This window comes from Molothrus aeneus, chromosome 4, assembly GCF_037042795.1.
Source record: "Molothrus aeneus isolate 106 chromosome 4, BPBGC_Maene_1.0, whole genome shotgun sequence".
Taxonomy (NCBI): domain Eukaryota; kingdom Metazoa; phylum Chordata; class Aves; order Passeriformes; family Icteridae; genus Molothrus; species Molothrus aeneus.
Window position 1 is genome coordinate 37,986,979 of NC_089649.1, and position 17,964 is coordinate 38,004,942.

Consider the following 17,964-nt stretch of genomic DNA (forward strand, 5'->3'; position numbering starts at 1 on the left):
TTCATAACCCAGTTCCACAAACAGAAAACTATTATCTCAGTACTGCTTTCTTTAAATGTTAAAATAGATTAAGATGAGTTAAGAGATTTCACTGAAATAAATATAATCTTATTCATTTTGGCTTCATACTCCACCTCTCATTTACAAAAACTGAGACAGTCTCACAAGTATGTATTGAATACAAACCAGCCAACTTTTTGCTTTCAGTGTCCATTACCATTACAGTTGCAAGTATTCTGGCTAACTACCCATCTTATTAGCTAAAATAAAACAAAAAACTGAAGAAAACCACTTTTTTCTGTGAGGCACACAGTTCAGTAATCTAATTTTTTCCTCCTATGTCCTTTCAAAGAAAGCTTTAAATACTTTTAATTGTGTGATTTTTGAAATTTGTTTTCTCTTAAATCCAATTAAAAAGCTCAAAAATAGCATGGGCATTACTGCTTACTTTATATTCATTAGGTGTTAATTAAAGGTGTAAGATAGCAACTGGAAGATTTTTTCTAGAGTGTTTTTGTATTAATAGGTACCAAAAGACTGTGTAATAAATAAAAAAACATTAAAATATACAGCATTCCCAATCTTGATAAAATATTATGTCTTTGCAAACTGGACTTAGAATTTAGTGTTTTGATGGCCACAAACTATATAGATAAACCAAATCAGCTGTGGTCTTCAGCACACTAACTGTACAGAAAGGTGACCGCTGTCAGGAATACAAACGTAAGATAAACTAAAGAGAAAGAAACTAAATAGCAAATAAGCATGCAGAATGATGTTCTGGGCTAAAGAAGTTGAACTGATAAACCTTGAGCCAACGTCAGAAAGCCAGAGAATACTAGAGTACACCACGGGCTGTCTGGCCCACAGAATCCTTTATTTTTCTACAGAAGAGGGTGGGTTCCATTCATTTTTAAGCTGTGCAGCTCCCCAACATGGAGACATAGGAGAGAAAAGGAGATAACAAGCTGAAAGACAGTATTTCAGCAGATGATAGCTCAGAATAAATGAAAGCATAGCTGGTAGCAACAAAATGAAAGAGGCCTGCACTACCCTGATACAGAGGAACCTAAGGCTCATTTAAACTCCTTTTTCTACATATTTCTCCTTAAGTAGGAATAATATCAAAATAGCAGAAAACAATATTCTAAATTTTAAAGAAACTGTCCTCAGGCATTATGCTTTTCAGTATGAAAAAACTCCAGAATAACCAGCTGCTGAGAGGCTTTCCTTAATAATATGGCTATTATTACTTTGAATATTCATACCTGTTTTTGAACTTCCATGTACTGCTAATAAGCAGCATCTGCTGAATACATCTGTAGGCTGAGTAACTGAGATACAAAGCACTTATTAATTACACCACTGCCATTGAGGATGTAAAAAGACTTAAGTGATACCAGCTCTAAATACATACTAAATAACCATCTCCATAAAATGCCTTAAAAAATTTCCAAAATGTAAGACCTTAGGGCAGGTGTTTGCCCTCTACATATATGTAAAATCCCAATTCTCCCTCTTTTGAATACTTTATATTTACAACAGCTTTGTTGGATTGTGCAAGAAATACAGGACTGGACAACAGAAATTTTAATATTTTGTTCACTAAAGTAATAAAATTGTATACTTGCAGGAGTATTTGTCAAACATTATGTCATAGAGAAACCTAGTTTCAGTTTTAATGCATACGATTGCCTATTATGAAATGAGAGCACACTGAATTAGTCATTTCCATTAAATCTATGAAGTAGAATTGCCTAGCAACCAAGAAAATTAATTCAGAGATTAAAATAAAGACTGTGACACTGACAGAGCAACTGCTATTCTACCTCAATAACCATAAAGACACCAAGAAAAGAGGTGTTTTCCGAATTCTTCTTAACAAAGGTAAAACAAACAATTTCATAAAATGAATCATAATGGCAAAGAAAAAAAAACAGTGTCAAAGCAACTGCACACAGCAAATGCAAATAATTATGCTATTTTTACATAACACCATTTAAATTTTTAAAAATTGAAAGTTTTCATATTCTGACAATTGTGAATGAATTGTTGTGGAAGTTTCTAACATGTTTTCCCTCTTACAAAGGAGAAATTTGTTTCATGTTATTATTTCTATGCAAATGTTCTGTATTTTAGTACTTACTAGTTTAACTAATTATAGAATTTATGACTATGCTTACCTGAAAAAATTCTGCATCACTTCTACCCCCAGTCAAATTATTCCTAATCACACTTCAGTAGGAAAGCTTTTAAATGATACAGTTCATCACACTGAGATGGTTATGGAAAAAAAAAGAATCTAAATGTTAACAGATTAAGGACAGTGAGGATGAGTGCAATAATTTAGTTTAGTGACTGCTACGTATTGCTTGTTACATCTGGGCCATTGTGTAATTCATTGTCCCTGAAGGACCACAAAAAGCCTAGTAAAATTATCCCTTTAGAAATAAAACAACTACAATTCTGTAACAACATTGAAGTCTATCACCTTGTCAGGGTGTTAGATTATTGGAATGATTACAGATCAGGGATTCTGGAGTGTCAGTACTTTCATATCTCCAGTAGGAGACAGTCCATCTTTCCAGCTCAAGATTCAGAGTTAGTATGGAGTCAAAAAAAAAAAAAAATCAGGAGTGATTAAGGCAAGAATAACACAAAGGAGAAAAAATATACTCCAGAGGATATGACAAGACAGCAACTGCAGCAGCTACATCAAATCTAGTTAAGTCTACATTAAAAGATAATAATAAAAATAAAACAGTAACAGGAATAAATCAAGACAGACAAGCAGGAATAACTGTGTATTAGAAGGTAACTCCCCAGGCAGGGACAAAGCTAGTCTGCTCTCAAGAAAGTGTATTTCAGCTCTTTGGTTGTGTACAATATTCAAAAAACACACAGACCACCAGCTACAGATTCTTTAAAGTCTTGAAATCAAAATATTACAATCACTAAATCCAGTTCAGTGGTGTCCAAACTGGATTTTAAAAGTTTGTACTGTGAATAATTATGTAATAAAGTAGATGTACTCGTCTAGAAGGGGATATGACATGCAACAAAGGAAGGATATCTGCTGGAAGTGCAGACAATACAGATGGCATAGACATGTAACAGATCAAAATGAAAAAATATTAACAGCAAAAGTCCCCATTAGATAAACGCAGCCATAAAGCAGATAAAAGAGCCCAAATGTCCTTAACAGGTTCCCCTGTGTCTTAAATATTTGATGAATGTACCAGATGGGGAGGGGGGAGAAAAATATTCTGTCTGAACCACAAGCATAAACACAGCTGACCTAAAAGACCTACCCACCACTAGGTTATAATTACTCCAGTGTATTCACTAGTGAACAATGTTCATATATCTAGAATAATTTGAAGAAATTGCAAGATAACATCTCTGAGAAAAGGTAGCCTCCATATGCTGCTGAACAGCTGAAACTAATTTTAATTTTCTGGCCTTTGTGCCACATGTCATGGGTGTGGTTGAAGTATACATGTTTTACTGAATTCTTAAGATCATCACAGTGATGAGCATCCTTTTTTATTAATTTTATCTATATTAATAAAGTGGTATCATAAAAATAGAAGATACACAAATTCTACACGTAGCTGAAAATAGTATCTTCTTTGCCTTTAAAATGTTTAACAGCGCAGTTCATATGGTAAAAATCTCAGGAAAAAATGCACAGTGCTCAGACTGGACATTGTCAGAGTCCAGAACCTTTTAATAAAAGAAAGCCTTGTAAAAGATCTCCAGTTCAGAGGGATTTATTAAATCTTCTCCAGTCTACCCAAAAATACAGGCAAATAACCAACATGCTGGTCCAGACCTACATTCAAAGATCATCTATGTTTTGTTACAAAAGGACAGCAAGAGGGAAAACACCAGTCTTGCACTAGAAGCAAGAATTTAATGAACATAAACTTCCAGATAATCTTAGAAAGCAGACCATGTTGCAGAAAAAAAAGGTAAAAAGAAGGTCACTAGTAGCCTGCCTTGGGAAAAATTCCATCTGCACAGTAAATTTGATGATCATCTTGGCTTAAGTATGTGAACAGGACAGACAGCAAAATTGTTCAACATCACTAGAAGCTCTAGTATACCCTGCCCACAAGTAAATCCAAATTCTACTAATTCAAAAGAAAAGTACAAACAAAAAAATCTTTTAAAAAAAGGCATCTAAGAAGAATTACATATATATTATGTAATATATTCTTTTTTCAAAATCTTCAGACAGCCACAGGAGACCCAAAGCATATTAATCACTGTAATACCACGTGATACAAACAAAAAAAAAACCCTTCAGCTCCTTTCAACCTTCCTTCCAGTTTCCTCTCAAACCCTTTTAAATTGCATCATCATGTCTTCTCACAGATATCCTGCCAAAAACCTGACAGCAACATGCAAATTACTCCATGGCATTGTTAGGCCTTAATCTTAGATGCTCATGTGCTTCCTTTTTGCTTATATTGGTATAAAACCAATGGGGTTACCCACAATGCATGATATCAAAGATGTATATTTAGATGTACAGAATATTCTTAGTTGGAAGGGAGCCACAAGGATCATCAAGTTCCGTTCTTAAGTAAATGGCCCACACAGGGATTGAACGACAACCTCAGTGATTGTCTTTGCAAAATCAGAGCTTTGGTCACTGATTTTTCAGATTTCCAGATTTACTGATTTCTGCAACTTTTGGAAGCAATCAAGGGCCATATATACACGTACAAGCAAATCTTAGTCTTTTCTACAACATTGGTAGGCAGTGTGGATAAAAGGGGTCCTTAATGCTCTATCAGAACTATGAGTTTTCCAGCAAAATGAATGCATTAGGTAGCAAATATAAGTCAAGACTAAATAGTAGACGTGTTTTGTGACTCAGAGGAGTAGATGTCAAGCTGATTATGAACACCTGGAAAACAAGACACTCTTTTAATCTAGTTCAGCCATCTAGTTAAGTAACATGGCAATAAGGCTCCTGACTACCATGAGAACTGCAAAGAGAACCTGCAGGTGTTTCCAGGGAACTGCAATCTGCTACTAAGAGGAAAGGTGAGGGAAATCACAGTTATGTTTATTTATAATGTCAAAAGTGTATGTTGGTCAGAAGCAGTGGTTAGTGTGTCAGTAAAAAATTTAGAAGGCTGAGAAATTCTCTGAAGATAATTGTGCTGCTGTATTGAAATACCACAACAAATAGGAAAAGCATTTTATATATCTAATAGACTAATTCATAATAAAGTAAATCACTTTATTTGTGTCAATCAGCCAGAAATGTAAATTCCTTTTCTATATAGGACTGGTTTATCAACAAATCATGAAAAAAGGCAAACCATTTTAAGCAGGAAGCATTTCACACTAAAGCTACTCAGTTTAAAAATCAATAATACAACATTCAATTATATAATTGAATACCTTCATGACCAACACAGTGGCTAGCAGTCAATAGTCCCTTTCTCAAGGCAATTTCAGACATTTACTTTCATCCCCAGTTATGCATATTGATTTAATATTTACAATGACTTATCAACCCGTTACCCCCATAAGTTAAAGTACATGTTCTTTATTGGTTAAAATGTTTTTGAAAAACACTATCTTTTTAGAGTTTATAAGTTCTTTCACACCATATAAAGATTTCAAAATATTATTTTACTATCATCATCATTATCAGTAAAATTAAAAATTATTTCACAGACATCTGGTCAGTTAAGATTTTCCACAATGGACTAATCCAGCAGACAGAGAGGCTGTATTTGGGCTCACTGCACCCAGTGTCAGATACTGCATCCTCTCCTACTGCAGCTGCCTGGCCTGCTTAATACTGTACTCAGGTAAGGCACAGAAGCATTTGTCTGGTCCAAGTGACAGCAGCATGTTCCTCTCAGCCATTCCCCACCTCCTCCATTGGAAAGGGAGCAAATCAAACAAACATCTCAGAGAACAGATCCCAACTCCAAGTTGTGTCATGAACATGGTAAATAAATTATGCAGGAAAATGTGGTTGGAAATAAATTTTCATCACAGAGGTCACAGAACAAGCAGACCAATAAAGATCAAGGAGTTGCTGAACATATACCACTTAGTACATATAAACTAAGAAAAATTATTGTTTTTAAGTGGCAAAAGGTAAGGATTAATTTACTGGACAGGTTAAGGTAATTTTACATTGTCTATTGCCATTCACTTACAAGGAAAGCAATCCTCAACTGAATGACTTCACTGTTACTTACATAATTTACAAATGCTCCCAAAGCATTCGTGTTACTGACAGTAACTTTCCCTGTCTCAGAGCTGAAAATCTTTTGAAGGTTGTATGGTGTGAGATGAGTCATAAAATGGTAAAAGAGACTGGGAACAAACAATGTGGCAGATGGAAGTAGAACACAACAGGGTGTATGTAATAGCTTTCTTCAGGAGAGATGAGACTCAGAGCTTTGTGCCATCCAAGCATAGGGATAAGTACTCAGTTTGGATGGGTTTCCTCATCTCGCCCTGCAGTACCAATCAAAACCATGGCATCAGAACCTCAGGATCTACTCCTGCATAAAAATAAGCAAACCTAAATTCTTAGCTATGGTCAAAGCTCCTCACTTGAGGACTGCAAAGATATACTCCAAGCTCTTCCCATGGTTGTTTTCTAAATGCTTTTAAATAGATTCAAAGTTATGCCAGGTGCTTACAATGGCGTGTATCTTAATAGAGTAAGGGATGATTTGGAAGGAAAGCAAGGGGTGGGAGGCTTTGACAAACTACATAAAGAAATCTAAAGTGATTCACCAGTAGCAGAGGGTGCCACTACACTGTGGAGCCTCCTACACTGGCTGCATCACCTTGCTAAGCAAGGGGGTGCAATACCAGCTTCCTTCACCAGAGAAACTAGGCCAACAGGTCAATTGTGATAACTCTTTTCCACGTATGTGAAGTGATATACTTTCCTTTTCCAACTAACAGAATCTTTCCTATCTCTCATCACTTTAGATTAAACCAGATTAACTCTCCCTTTGCCCTCACCTGTAGCCTTAAATAGCTAGAAACTGTCCCCACTTATAATATTACCATAGTAATTTTATGGTATTATTAGTAGCCATGAACATAGTTGCTGTTTTACTTGTGGGCAAAATGTGCTTAAATTAATTGCTCACTATTTTAAAAAGATAATTCATATGTATGCTTCTATTAACTTATGAAAAACATAAATGTTCTTTCAACTCTAGTATAATCTTCCACCATAGTTTAGTAGTGGACTTGTCAGTGCTAGGTTAATGGTTGGTTCTGATGACCTCAGAGGTCTGTTTTGACATAAATGATCATATGATTCCCCTATTACCATATCAGTTTCAGACATCTGAAGCCGTCCAAAGGTATTTCAAATTCTACTGCTTACTCCTTTCTTCTTCCATTCATATTGCCTCTCTTGAACCTCTATCAGCACAATCATCAATCAGCTCCGCTTTTTTCTCATTGAGCCTTAGTGCAGAGCAATCCCTGCCTAATCATTTAGCTATGCTACAACTTTCTTCCTTTAAATTCCTCCTTAATGTCCAATTTTGCCTGAATAAAATCATTCTTCTGCAACCTGAGAAGTAGGATGTGGCCAGCTATGACTTAATTGATAAACATCCAGCACTTGTCATCTTCTATTACATGTTCCCAGAAGAGATTTTAAAATGCTGCAGAATTTAATTTCCATGTCTTCCAAGCATGGAAAAGTAAAAGCAAAAGAAAGAAAAGAAAGTGCTTCCACAGAAAAATGAAAAGCAGAACAACAATCAAAAAGAGCTACTTTTTCTCTTTTTTCCTTTTGGTTTTTTTAAGATGAATTTAAAAAAAAAACATGCACTCGGGGTACAAATAGGAAGATACTGACAACTAAGGGGAAAAAATATTTTTGCCTTAAGTTTTTTTAAAATTATGGCAGTAATACCTTTCTGCAAATCTCATACACCAAAAGTGTAGCAAATGCATTTTTGTTGGTCTAGTTTTATACCAGCACCTCAGCGAATGCACTGCTCAATTTAAAAATTGATACTAAATTTATTGTGATATTTCTTTGCTGAATAATTGTATTGTTATCACTACTGTGGAAAAAAAATGAAACTTTCTATATGTGAACCAAATAAAAAAGTCCTCAGAAACTGTCCAAGTGCAAATGTCAGGTGCTTTACAAATGTAAAAAGAAGAGTAATGCTTGCATTTAGTAGTTGCATTTCAGCAACTGTGATTTCGAAAAATGTTGCTCCAGATGGCTGAAGTATAAATTTTGGAAGGAGTACTGAACTCCTACACGATAGCTAGTAAGAAGGAGATGAAAATTTTAGAGGGGGAAAAAAAGTAAAAGACAAAAATTAGCCCTCTTGAGACTAATGCATTGAAGCACAAGTGTTACCACGGACAAGCTAAGAGAATATATAAGCCGTTTTTTTGTGCCAGTGGTGTTCCTCCATAAGACCCTAGAGCACACATACACAATAGTTCCCAGTTTTGTTAATTCCTACTTGGTGTATATCTTTGATTCCCTCAATTTTGATGCTCTGAGTTTGATCCCTCTGCAGCTGAGAAAATGACAAGACTTATTCCTCATTCCTTGCACAGTGGAACTCAAGTGTCTCTAACTCCCCACTCCCACATGAGAAAGATTTGTGCCAACACATCAATGTGGGACTTGCTGCCTGTCTCAGAAACTGGCCATGTGATAAGATATTAGCAGGAATTTTGCATTTTAGTCACTTGAATTGGCTGAAAATTCTCCTGAAATAGAATTGCCAAACAGAATATTAACTGACAAAGTATTTCATCTAAGATCAATATTCACCTTTGCCTTTTTTACATTCTGTTTTTTAATGGCTATCAGCTGCCTATATTCTTCATGGATTTTATAAAATCATTCACAGTGTTTAAAATATGAGGCAAAACAGCCCAAAAACGTGGTTGGTTTTTTTATCATTTTCTACACAGTCCTCCATATGAAACCACTAGGAAGAAACAGCATACTCTCACCTATGTATATGGAGAGAAAAAATAGGTAAAAACTATTTTGTCAAGAAAGCAAACATTATGGTTATGTGAGGCCAGTAGCATTTCCTCCATTCTTCTATGTTGAATTTTAGTGCAGTGGCAGGCTACTTAAAACAGGTTACAAAGTCACACTGCCAAGTTGTTTAAGGTACTTATCAGAAATTAATGCACAGTCACAAGCTAAAATGAAAATAATTTGTATATTAAGTATAACAATCTCTCAATCCTTCTCCATAAGGAACCTAACCACTCAGCTGAATCAAATTTAATTTTGCTGCCTCTACAGTATTGTTCTTCTTATTTCCTATTTTTAGAGTAATTGGAAACCCAGAATAGCCCTTTTTCCCCAAAGGTGAGCCTTTACTTTCACAAACTGTCAAAAAAGCTTCTTATAAATTCATATTGCTATTTTGATGGGGTTTTTTTCACTAATTATTGTAAATCAATAATTTAAAATACATTCAACACTTTTTTCCTATGCATTTACATCTCTTATGACAAATCTTTTTAATATAGCTTATTTATGAAATTGACATCCAAATATCAAAATAACCATGAAGACTTAAATTTTCACACATTGAATTAAGGATTCAATCTGCCTTGGGGCAGTTGGAATGTTTTTTACCCTGAAAGAGTGTATATAAAATTATAATTAAGTCTTATTAATGCTGGATTTTCATGCCTAGGACTAGTATAATGTTAAGCCTGTAAGAAATACAAAGTTTTCTGCTATTAACAGAGACATTCAATGTTAAAGATTAAATAAGCAAGCAAGACTAAATTTATTTACATCATTATCTTAGAATAAAAGCCTAATGTATTGAATAATAACATATTCAAATTACAGCTCTACAAGTCAGGGCTCCTTATGTAAGAATATTAAGTAAGGTAGCCTGTAGTTACTACATAAAGGAGAATAACTCTTACAGTATTAGAACAATTAACTTCAAATTCATATTGACTGTTATTCCATTTTTCCTTAATAAACAATATTGATTGACTACTAAGGAATATTAAGCAGGAAATACAGTGAGATAGTTTGCCAGATGCTAAAATTTATTTCCATATTTAGCATTAATTAAAAAGGAAATTTATTCACTCTGTTAGTTACTTTGTAACTGTTAAGTGAGTATTTCATCTGAGTATTACTCTTATTATAACACATATAAGAGTATTACTCTTATTATAACACATATAAGAGTGAGTATTACTCTTATTATAACACATATACCTTTAAGGACAGGAAACAATAAACATGATGAAAGTTAAGACCATTCCACTCTAAAGCAACTTGCAAAAATCCAATCTGAACACAAGCTTGGGAACTAAGCCTACTAAGTTGAAAAGATATTCCCAAAGTAAACAGAGATTGACCTCTGCTCACCATGTTTTCTTTAAGAATCAAGCACTACAAATGCAGATTTGTATGGAGAATATCAGCCCACAAATGTCCACTCCTTGCCATTCATAAGGCTAAATTTAAGCACTATTTCCAAGTTCCTTTTGAATGCTAACAACATAAAAAGGATCTAACTGAAGATACAAGCATGGCTGTCACTCAGTGTGGCATTTATACCAAAGAACAAAAAATAACTCCTCTGCTTTATTTACAAGTATTGTCACCAAACAAAATCAAAGTGCAAAATACTGGGATTTCCTCACTCTTATTTTAGCCAACTTTGCAACAGCAGTCAAAAGAGAAGGAAAATTCTTCTCTCTTAGAGGTAAATAAGAAGATTTAGAAGACTAATTTAGAAAAGATGTCAGCAGTGTTTGGACTGTTCGGCTGTTGGTATTTCTTAATATGAAATAAAACACATAATTTTCATTCATAATTTTAATTTCATTTCACTACTCTCTACTATCCTACTAAGTCAGTCTGCCATTTTCCAAAAAGTACTGAAGCAAGAGGAAACAATTTACCCTCTCATGGTTGAAGAAGCAAGAGGCTGTGTGTACATTTTACTGATAGCATCCTAGTCTCCTTATGATTTTCTTCCAACACTCTGCTTAAAGCTCTCCTTTGCTGGTATGCTGTGACAACAAATGAAAAAAACTCTGATAATAGGCTGCAGATCCACTTATATTGCTAATGCAGGCCAAACATTATTTTCTGGAATTCAATCATTTGTAGTCAAAATAATACTACTTTTTTTTTTTTTTTTTTTTTGCTGTCCTACTGGTGAAATCTTAACTGCATTAGCTATAGTACAGCCAAGAGAGCTTAAGTAAAATTAGGCTCTTCCTCCTGTTTGCTGCTCTATAAACACATGATGCTCCATTCATTCCCAAGAGTTTATTTTATATAGGAATTCAAACTGCAAAATGCAGTTATGGTTGAATCATTAAAAAAGTCAAATTCATCTTCTATTTAGTACAAATGGTATGATTTACTGTGCTCCAGAACATCTCTCTTTTTTTCTGAAAAAGATTGTGGTGTGAATAATCTTTCACTCCCCTGTATCAAGTTCCTTACAGTGCAAAAAATTACCATACCTGCCCTCTGAAAAGTTCTTTATTGGGATGAATAACTGGGGCTGGGGACAGCATTGCAGTCTTAGTGCTATCTCAGAGAGAAGACCTGAAATCCTGAAATGCAGGGACTGGAAATATACCTTTTTCCACATCATAAAGCTATCAGCTTGACATCATTGTCTTTCAAACACTGGCAGCTGAGACCTACCACTGCCACATGCAATTTATGCATGAGGTTTTCAAAATTAGCATGCATCCCTAAAGACATCAGTGAAATTTCTGCCGTTTAGTGGACCTGATATTTTTTGAAAAATAAACCCAGTTTAGTTACCCTGGGTTTTCCAGACAGCAAATCTGCAGTCAAATGCCTTAGTATGTTTGAAGTCTAGGATGTAGCATAATGTCAGTGTTACAGAAATGGTGAACAAGTTGGTATTTCTGAGATGTTATGACTTTTTACCTTCTAGAATATATTTTAGTGTTAATTTACTTTGTATTTGAGACAGACTTCCTACACACTTTCAGTTCTTGGACAGCTAGCGATAATTGCAGAGCAAATACCTTTGAAACCTCCTCCCCAACCTTTACTGAGTTCTGAGAAAAGGGGAAAAAAATAGGGTGGAGGAGGCACAACAAATCTTCCAGAATTTTAAACCAGGAATTTTATGAATAGAAATTATTCTTGGTTTCAATTTTTACTGCCTTATATTTAAAAACTGCTGGGCAACAGCCTTATCTCATTTAACCATATTAAAGGTAGTGATGCCGGTATGAAAACACACTTTCTGCAGCCAATAGAAAGAAAATGGGGAGGGGAGAAGATGAACCTTACTTTGAAGTGTTTCTAATAACTCATTACTTTCAGAAAAAAAAAGGAATGTATTTCCCTGCTTATAATTTTCTAAGATACAGACATAAAGAAATCATAAGTATTAAATATCAGCATGTTGAGAGACTGTGGCAAAAGGTCATTATTTGGAGCCACTGTGTTAAGAATTATGTTTGCACTTAATTATATCTTATTTGATAAAATTCTCAGAAATAAAGGCTTCCAAATCTGCTAGAGCTATCTTGGTCATATTTATGAAACGCATCAATATGAAGTTATTCATTTCCATCATGGCTGCTAGCAAGACGTAATGCTGTTCAGTGGGAGGTTCAAAGCATCTGCTGTGAAAAGCACAGGAGCTGATAAGCAGTGACAATTTATACTCCCATTGATTTTGTATAAATCAGAAAAGGAAAAGAAAGAAACATTTTCATTCGAGATGGCAGGAGGATGAAAAGTAGAATATATGAATTACCATATATCTGAAACACTACAATTAGCAAAATTGGTCTGGATGACCTGGAACTATCCTGTGAACATCAATTAAATACACAGTAGATAGATCACACTAAATGAAAGCAAAAAGACCCTAAAAACTATGAAAGAGAACGATCATGTCATACTAGTACCAGTCAATATTTTTCAAGTGCAAAATGCAAATCTTAAGGAGATCCAGGATTTCATAATCCTCCCTATACTTCCCTATCATACAGTCAAGCACCTCCAAAAATTCAAAACTGAAAATATTTTTTTAATTTTCCTCCTGAATTGCAAATTTTCTTGAAACTCTAAATATATTCTAAAAGTTGTTATAACCCAACAGGGGAACACAACATCTTGAAATGACAAGTTCACAGGTGTGGTGACAGTAACTAAGCAGCATCCCCTTTCACACCAATAAGGAAAAATACATATGATTTGTGAGCTTTTAACATTCTTGTGCCACTGTCTGTGATGACAGCTGGGTACCACTAAAGGGGAAAAAGGCTGAACACATGGCATTTTTAATGGGGGTGGGGGGTAAGTAGTGTTAGCTGTTGTAATCACACTATTAATCACACCATTTTGAGTGGCTATTGGTCATTCAACTGCTTATCATATGAACAATGAGGACACAGTTTATCAATAACAAATTCTTTCAATATAAAAAAAATATTCCATTTTTTCTCTGTGTTTTCTTTTTCCCCCATGTTTTTTTTCCCCTCTCCCTAATAAGAATTTAGGGATTTTGAATTTCACACTGTTTCTTCAGGCAACATCATTTGGTAGCAATGACGTATTTTGATTTCTTGGTCACACAGTTCAATTTACTTGTTTTAAGAAGCAAAAGAACACATTTCAGAATTTTTAAAAAAGCATATGTTCTATTTCTAAGTGTAAAGCACCCTAAACAATTTGAATCATAGAGTAAAAGTATTGATTTTTACCTTCAGGAAAAAAAAAAAACACACCAAAACAAAACAGAAAAACTGACCTGTCCTGTACTTTCCTATTCTAGCTTTCATTTACAAATAATAAAATTCAACTGAAGAAACTGCTGTAATCAAGTACTAATGTACTTATTTATAAAAATAAGTGTGTATACACATGGGGCAAGCACATATATCCTCTTTTAATATTGTCATGACTATATACTGTGCATCTAGATCAAGACCATAAACATATCGAAGCTGCATTCTGTCTAAATGGGTCACTTATAATGAGAAAGCATGACATTTACATGTAAGAAGCAGATTGATCAGGGAGCAGAAAAACAGAATATGGCATCAGTGGATAAAAATATGCCTTTACAGGCAATTTATGCTAAATTATTTGGCAACTTCCTATATCCTCCTCAAAGAATAGAAGTGAATTAAAAAAATGTAAAATGAAAGGAATAAAAATTTAACACAGGAAATATTCACAAGGATTACCCTTTGTGCTTGCAGTAAAGAAAAATGAAAAAAGCCTTGGTTCCTTTCAGTACTGTTATGTCTCTTGTACAGAATAACACTTAAGTGAAAAGACTGAAAGCACTGTGTCTCCCAAAGATCCACACATTAATTAATTGTCCACAATTGCTTTAAATTGGACTTTTAAGTGCTAACATATCCCATAACATTCAGTTGTTTTCATTCAGAAGCCGTGGAACAGAAATGCTCTGAACACGCTGTGCACATCTTGCTAAAGCCATTTCAGCTGCAGCCTGCAAAATTAATTTCTGTAAATCTATGCCATGCAAATATTGGAATGATAGCAAGTCTGCTGCAACACATTACAAAACCAAAGTGGCAAAAAGGCAGAGGGAAATTTCAGTACTGCCTAATACATACAAAATATACCCCAGGTCTTTGTTCAGACTGGATTCTCATTCAAGGTGTAAATACTGGTTACATTGTTAGATATCCAACTGCAACCAGCTCCAATATTGTGTGAGTAGCTCTCTCATAGTTCACACTAGACTCCCTTGACCCAGCTAGACAAGCGTGAAAACGTGAAATAAATGAACATTAACAAAGACTAGTCTGGAAAGCAGGCTGCATTAAATGCTCGCAACATTATTCGTATAGATGCAAAATTTGCTACCTAGATTCTTTTTATATTACATATCAGCTGGCAGTCCCTCTTTTAATGCTATGTGCTACTGCAGAGAAAAAAATGAAGTAAATAATATGAAAACAATATGTCTTTCCCCATCTGCCACATACAGCTATTCCCCAACCTTACAGCACGCTGCTAAGGCAAATAAAGAACAGCAAAATAATTATCTTCATGCAAAGAAAAAGCAATTTTAACACAATACCTTTCTGTGTTTGTCCCTCTTCCATATTCTCTTCCATGGCTACCTTTCTTCACTAGAAACAGCTACAGAGAATTAATCAAAAGCTTCAGTCAGATGTAGGAAAAAGTGTGGATTTTTTTTCCCTGGGAAGCTCCAACGGCAGAGGCTTAGGCAAGTCCTCAGAGCTTAGCTAAGGCTCCCTCACTCTCCTTGTTTGCTTGGAGACAGGCTGTCAAATGTAATTTCATTCAAATTACTCTTCCGTGAAGATTATCAATTTTTCTTCTCAAAGCTGCCCATTGTGTACCACTGTAAGCAGGTATTCAAATGAACAGCCTGTGAATTTTGGGGGGAAATTTGGTCTGAGCCCTTATAGCAATGACACCGATTCATAAGCCTCACTTTGCATATAAAATGGAGTAAAGAAATCGAGGTTTGTATCGAAATCTGTGTTTAAATTGGAAACAGGCTGTACTGAAAACAGATGGAGGAGTGTCCTCCTAAGGGAAAGCAGACCACCAACCCATAATTCCCCCTATTTGCTACTGAAGTGGGAAAGCCCAAATGCCTGTGGGTTCTTTATGCTGTATTACTTGTCTTTCTCTCTCTCTCTCTCCCCCCGCCTCTCCCCCTCCTCCTGTATCAGCACATTTAAGAATAATATGACTCTTCATTTCTCTTCTTCTCATATATCTGTATCATCAGGAACTAACCACAAACATACACTATTGCCCTTACAGTATTCTAAAAAATATCATTATAGTAATACAATTTTGCGTGTATGTATATGTGTTTACACACACAAGCACAATTCAACACAAGACAATAATCACTGCAAATTCTATGTACTGTACACATCCTCACTGTCACAGTAAACAGGAATTTAGAAGCAGTTCAGAGGTTTAAAGCAGTTCTTGCATCAACTCTTTTTCTGATTCCTCATATCTCAAATTAGCTTTCTTCAAAGCTCTTTTAAAATAACCGGATCTTAAAATGGTGAAGCACCACATGTGGGTATGTACGCAAGGAAGCACATACAGACACATACACTTCTAGGAGTTTGCTCTGGAAAAACATAGGTTAAATACACTGTGAGGGCACCTACTAATTTGGGGAGCTCTGCAGTCTGATTTGGAATGCAAATTGGACGCTGCAGTCTAGCAATAAATTAGCATTTTGGTACCTTTGTCTACAGAGTAATATCTCATTATTTTAAGACTTCCAGTATTTCACCAAAAGTGCAAACTGAACACAATTCCAATTTTTCTTTGCAGGTTCAACTTCTCATCCTTCTGAGGGAAGTGACTAAAACTTAAACAAAAATAAAAACTACTATGGCTGAAAACTCCTATTAACATATGATAAATAGCTCATCCATTTACTTTATGCTATCTAAATACATTGGCTTAGTTTTGCCTTCTGAGCCACAAAAAAAAAAAAAACAAACAAAAAACGTTGTTTACTTTGCCTGGTTGGGTTTTGTTTGGGATTTGTTTAGGGAGAGGCTTTTGGGGGGGTTATTGTTGGGGTTTTTGTTGTTTTTTACCCTGTTTGCATATAAATCTGTTCAAATCTGGTTTGTATCAGAATAATTATCATGTATGAATTTACATGCATATATATAATTAACTGAATCATTATTTATAAGTCAACACATTTCCTACTTTTTTTTTTCCTTTTAATTCATGTTTCTAGGGCTCTATTTTTTTGGAATAACTGAAAAAAACTTATCAGTTGTTTTACTTCTCAGATCTAATTGATGATTTAAAAACCAACATATTGATAAGTTCTATACATATAGAAGTGCTGCAAGCACCATAGGATGTAAGCAGCTCCCATCTTTTTAGGAATTATTCTTTTAGAGAGTTTTTTAGGAGAGGTATATTTCCTTTAAAAACGGATCTCCTGTGTAAGTCGCCTCTGCTATTCTTTCTCTTCAAAACCTTTTCTTAGATAAGCATTAACAAATCTTCGTATTTCAAAGACAGTCTGGCAAATATTTTACCTAGGCTGGTAGATTGCTTCTAAGTTGCATTTCTCAATAGCACCAAATATTTGAAATGACCAACATCCTCAACAGGGATGTTTGCAACAATGGAATATATAGGTCAAATTACTATAGGTTATAGTAATTTGATGAAACCAAATTACTTTGTTCCTTGAAAAAAACATACAAACTTTTTTCAAATATAATAGGAAACAAAAAGAATAAAGGTTGGAAAGAGGTAACTGGGAGAAGATACAATAAAGATGGCACAATCTTGAGTGGCATAAAAGGGTCAGGAAGAAACAACTTGCTCAACAAAGGGACAGGACTGCAAAGAAAGTAGGCTCAGAAGTAAACAAAGGCATATTATACAGCATGTATTTAAGTTGTGGAAACTTGTTGTAGCAGGCTGTTGTAGAGGGGGAAAAGAACCCAACAAAATAACAAGGAGAATCTGAATCACAAGGATTCATGGATATGAAATCACTGAACTGCAAATTACTAGGGAGTAGAGGAATATTTTGTTGAAAAAGTTTTAGCCATTTCTTATACTACTTCCAACGCAGAATGCTTTTGGCACAAATATAAGAGATGTTGAGCTGAATGAATCTTATTTCCCATTATGGTCATTTTCACATCAGGTTCACACACACCTTAATTTTAATGACAGGATTTTTAACTTCCTAAAAAAGACTACTACACTCACATGCCAAAGGTTAAGATGAAATCACTGTAATTGATGAAACAAGTGTAACATTGACAAAAAATGGCTTCAAGTTTTATTCCCACCCCTGCAATACTCTATTTTTCATTGTAAATATTATTGTTAATGAAGATGCCGACAGCTCCTCCTGTTAAACAGCAACTCCTCCAAGCTATGTAAGTGCCAAA

The 17,964-nt window shown here is 34.8% G+C and overlaps 1 protein-coding gene across 1 annotated transcript in view; it reads right to left on the bottom strand.

Moving 5' to 3' along the window:
* Window positions 1-15,648, bottom strand: part of GPM6A (glycoprotein M6A) — a 116,087-nt gene extending 100,439 nt beyond the window's left edge. Inside the window, exon 1 of the mRNA XM_066548297.1 lies at window positions 15,108-15,648. Within this exon, the coding sequence (XP_066404394.1) occupies window positions 15,108-15,144 (37 nt within the window). The 5' untranslated portion in view covers window positions 15,145-15,648. The remainder of the gene's footprint in view (window positions 1-15,107) is intronic.
* Between the last annotated feature and the right edge of the window lie 2,316 nt (window positions 15,649-17,964).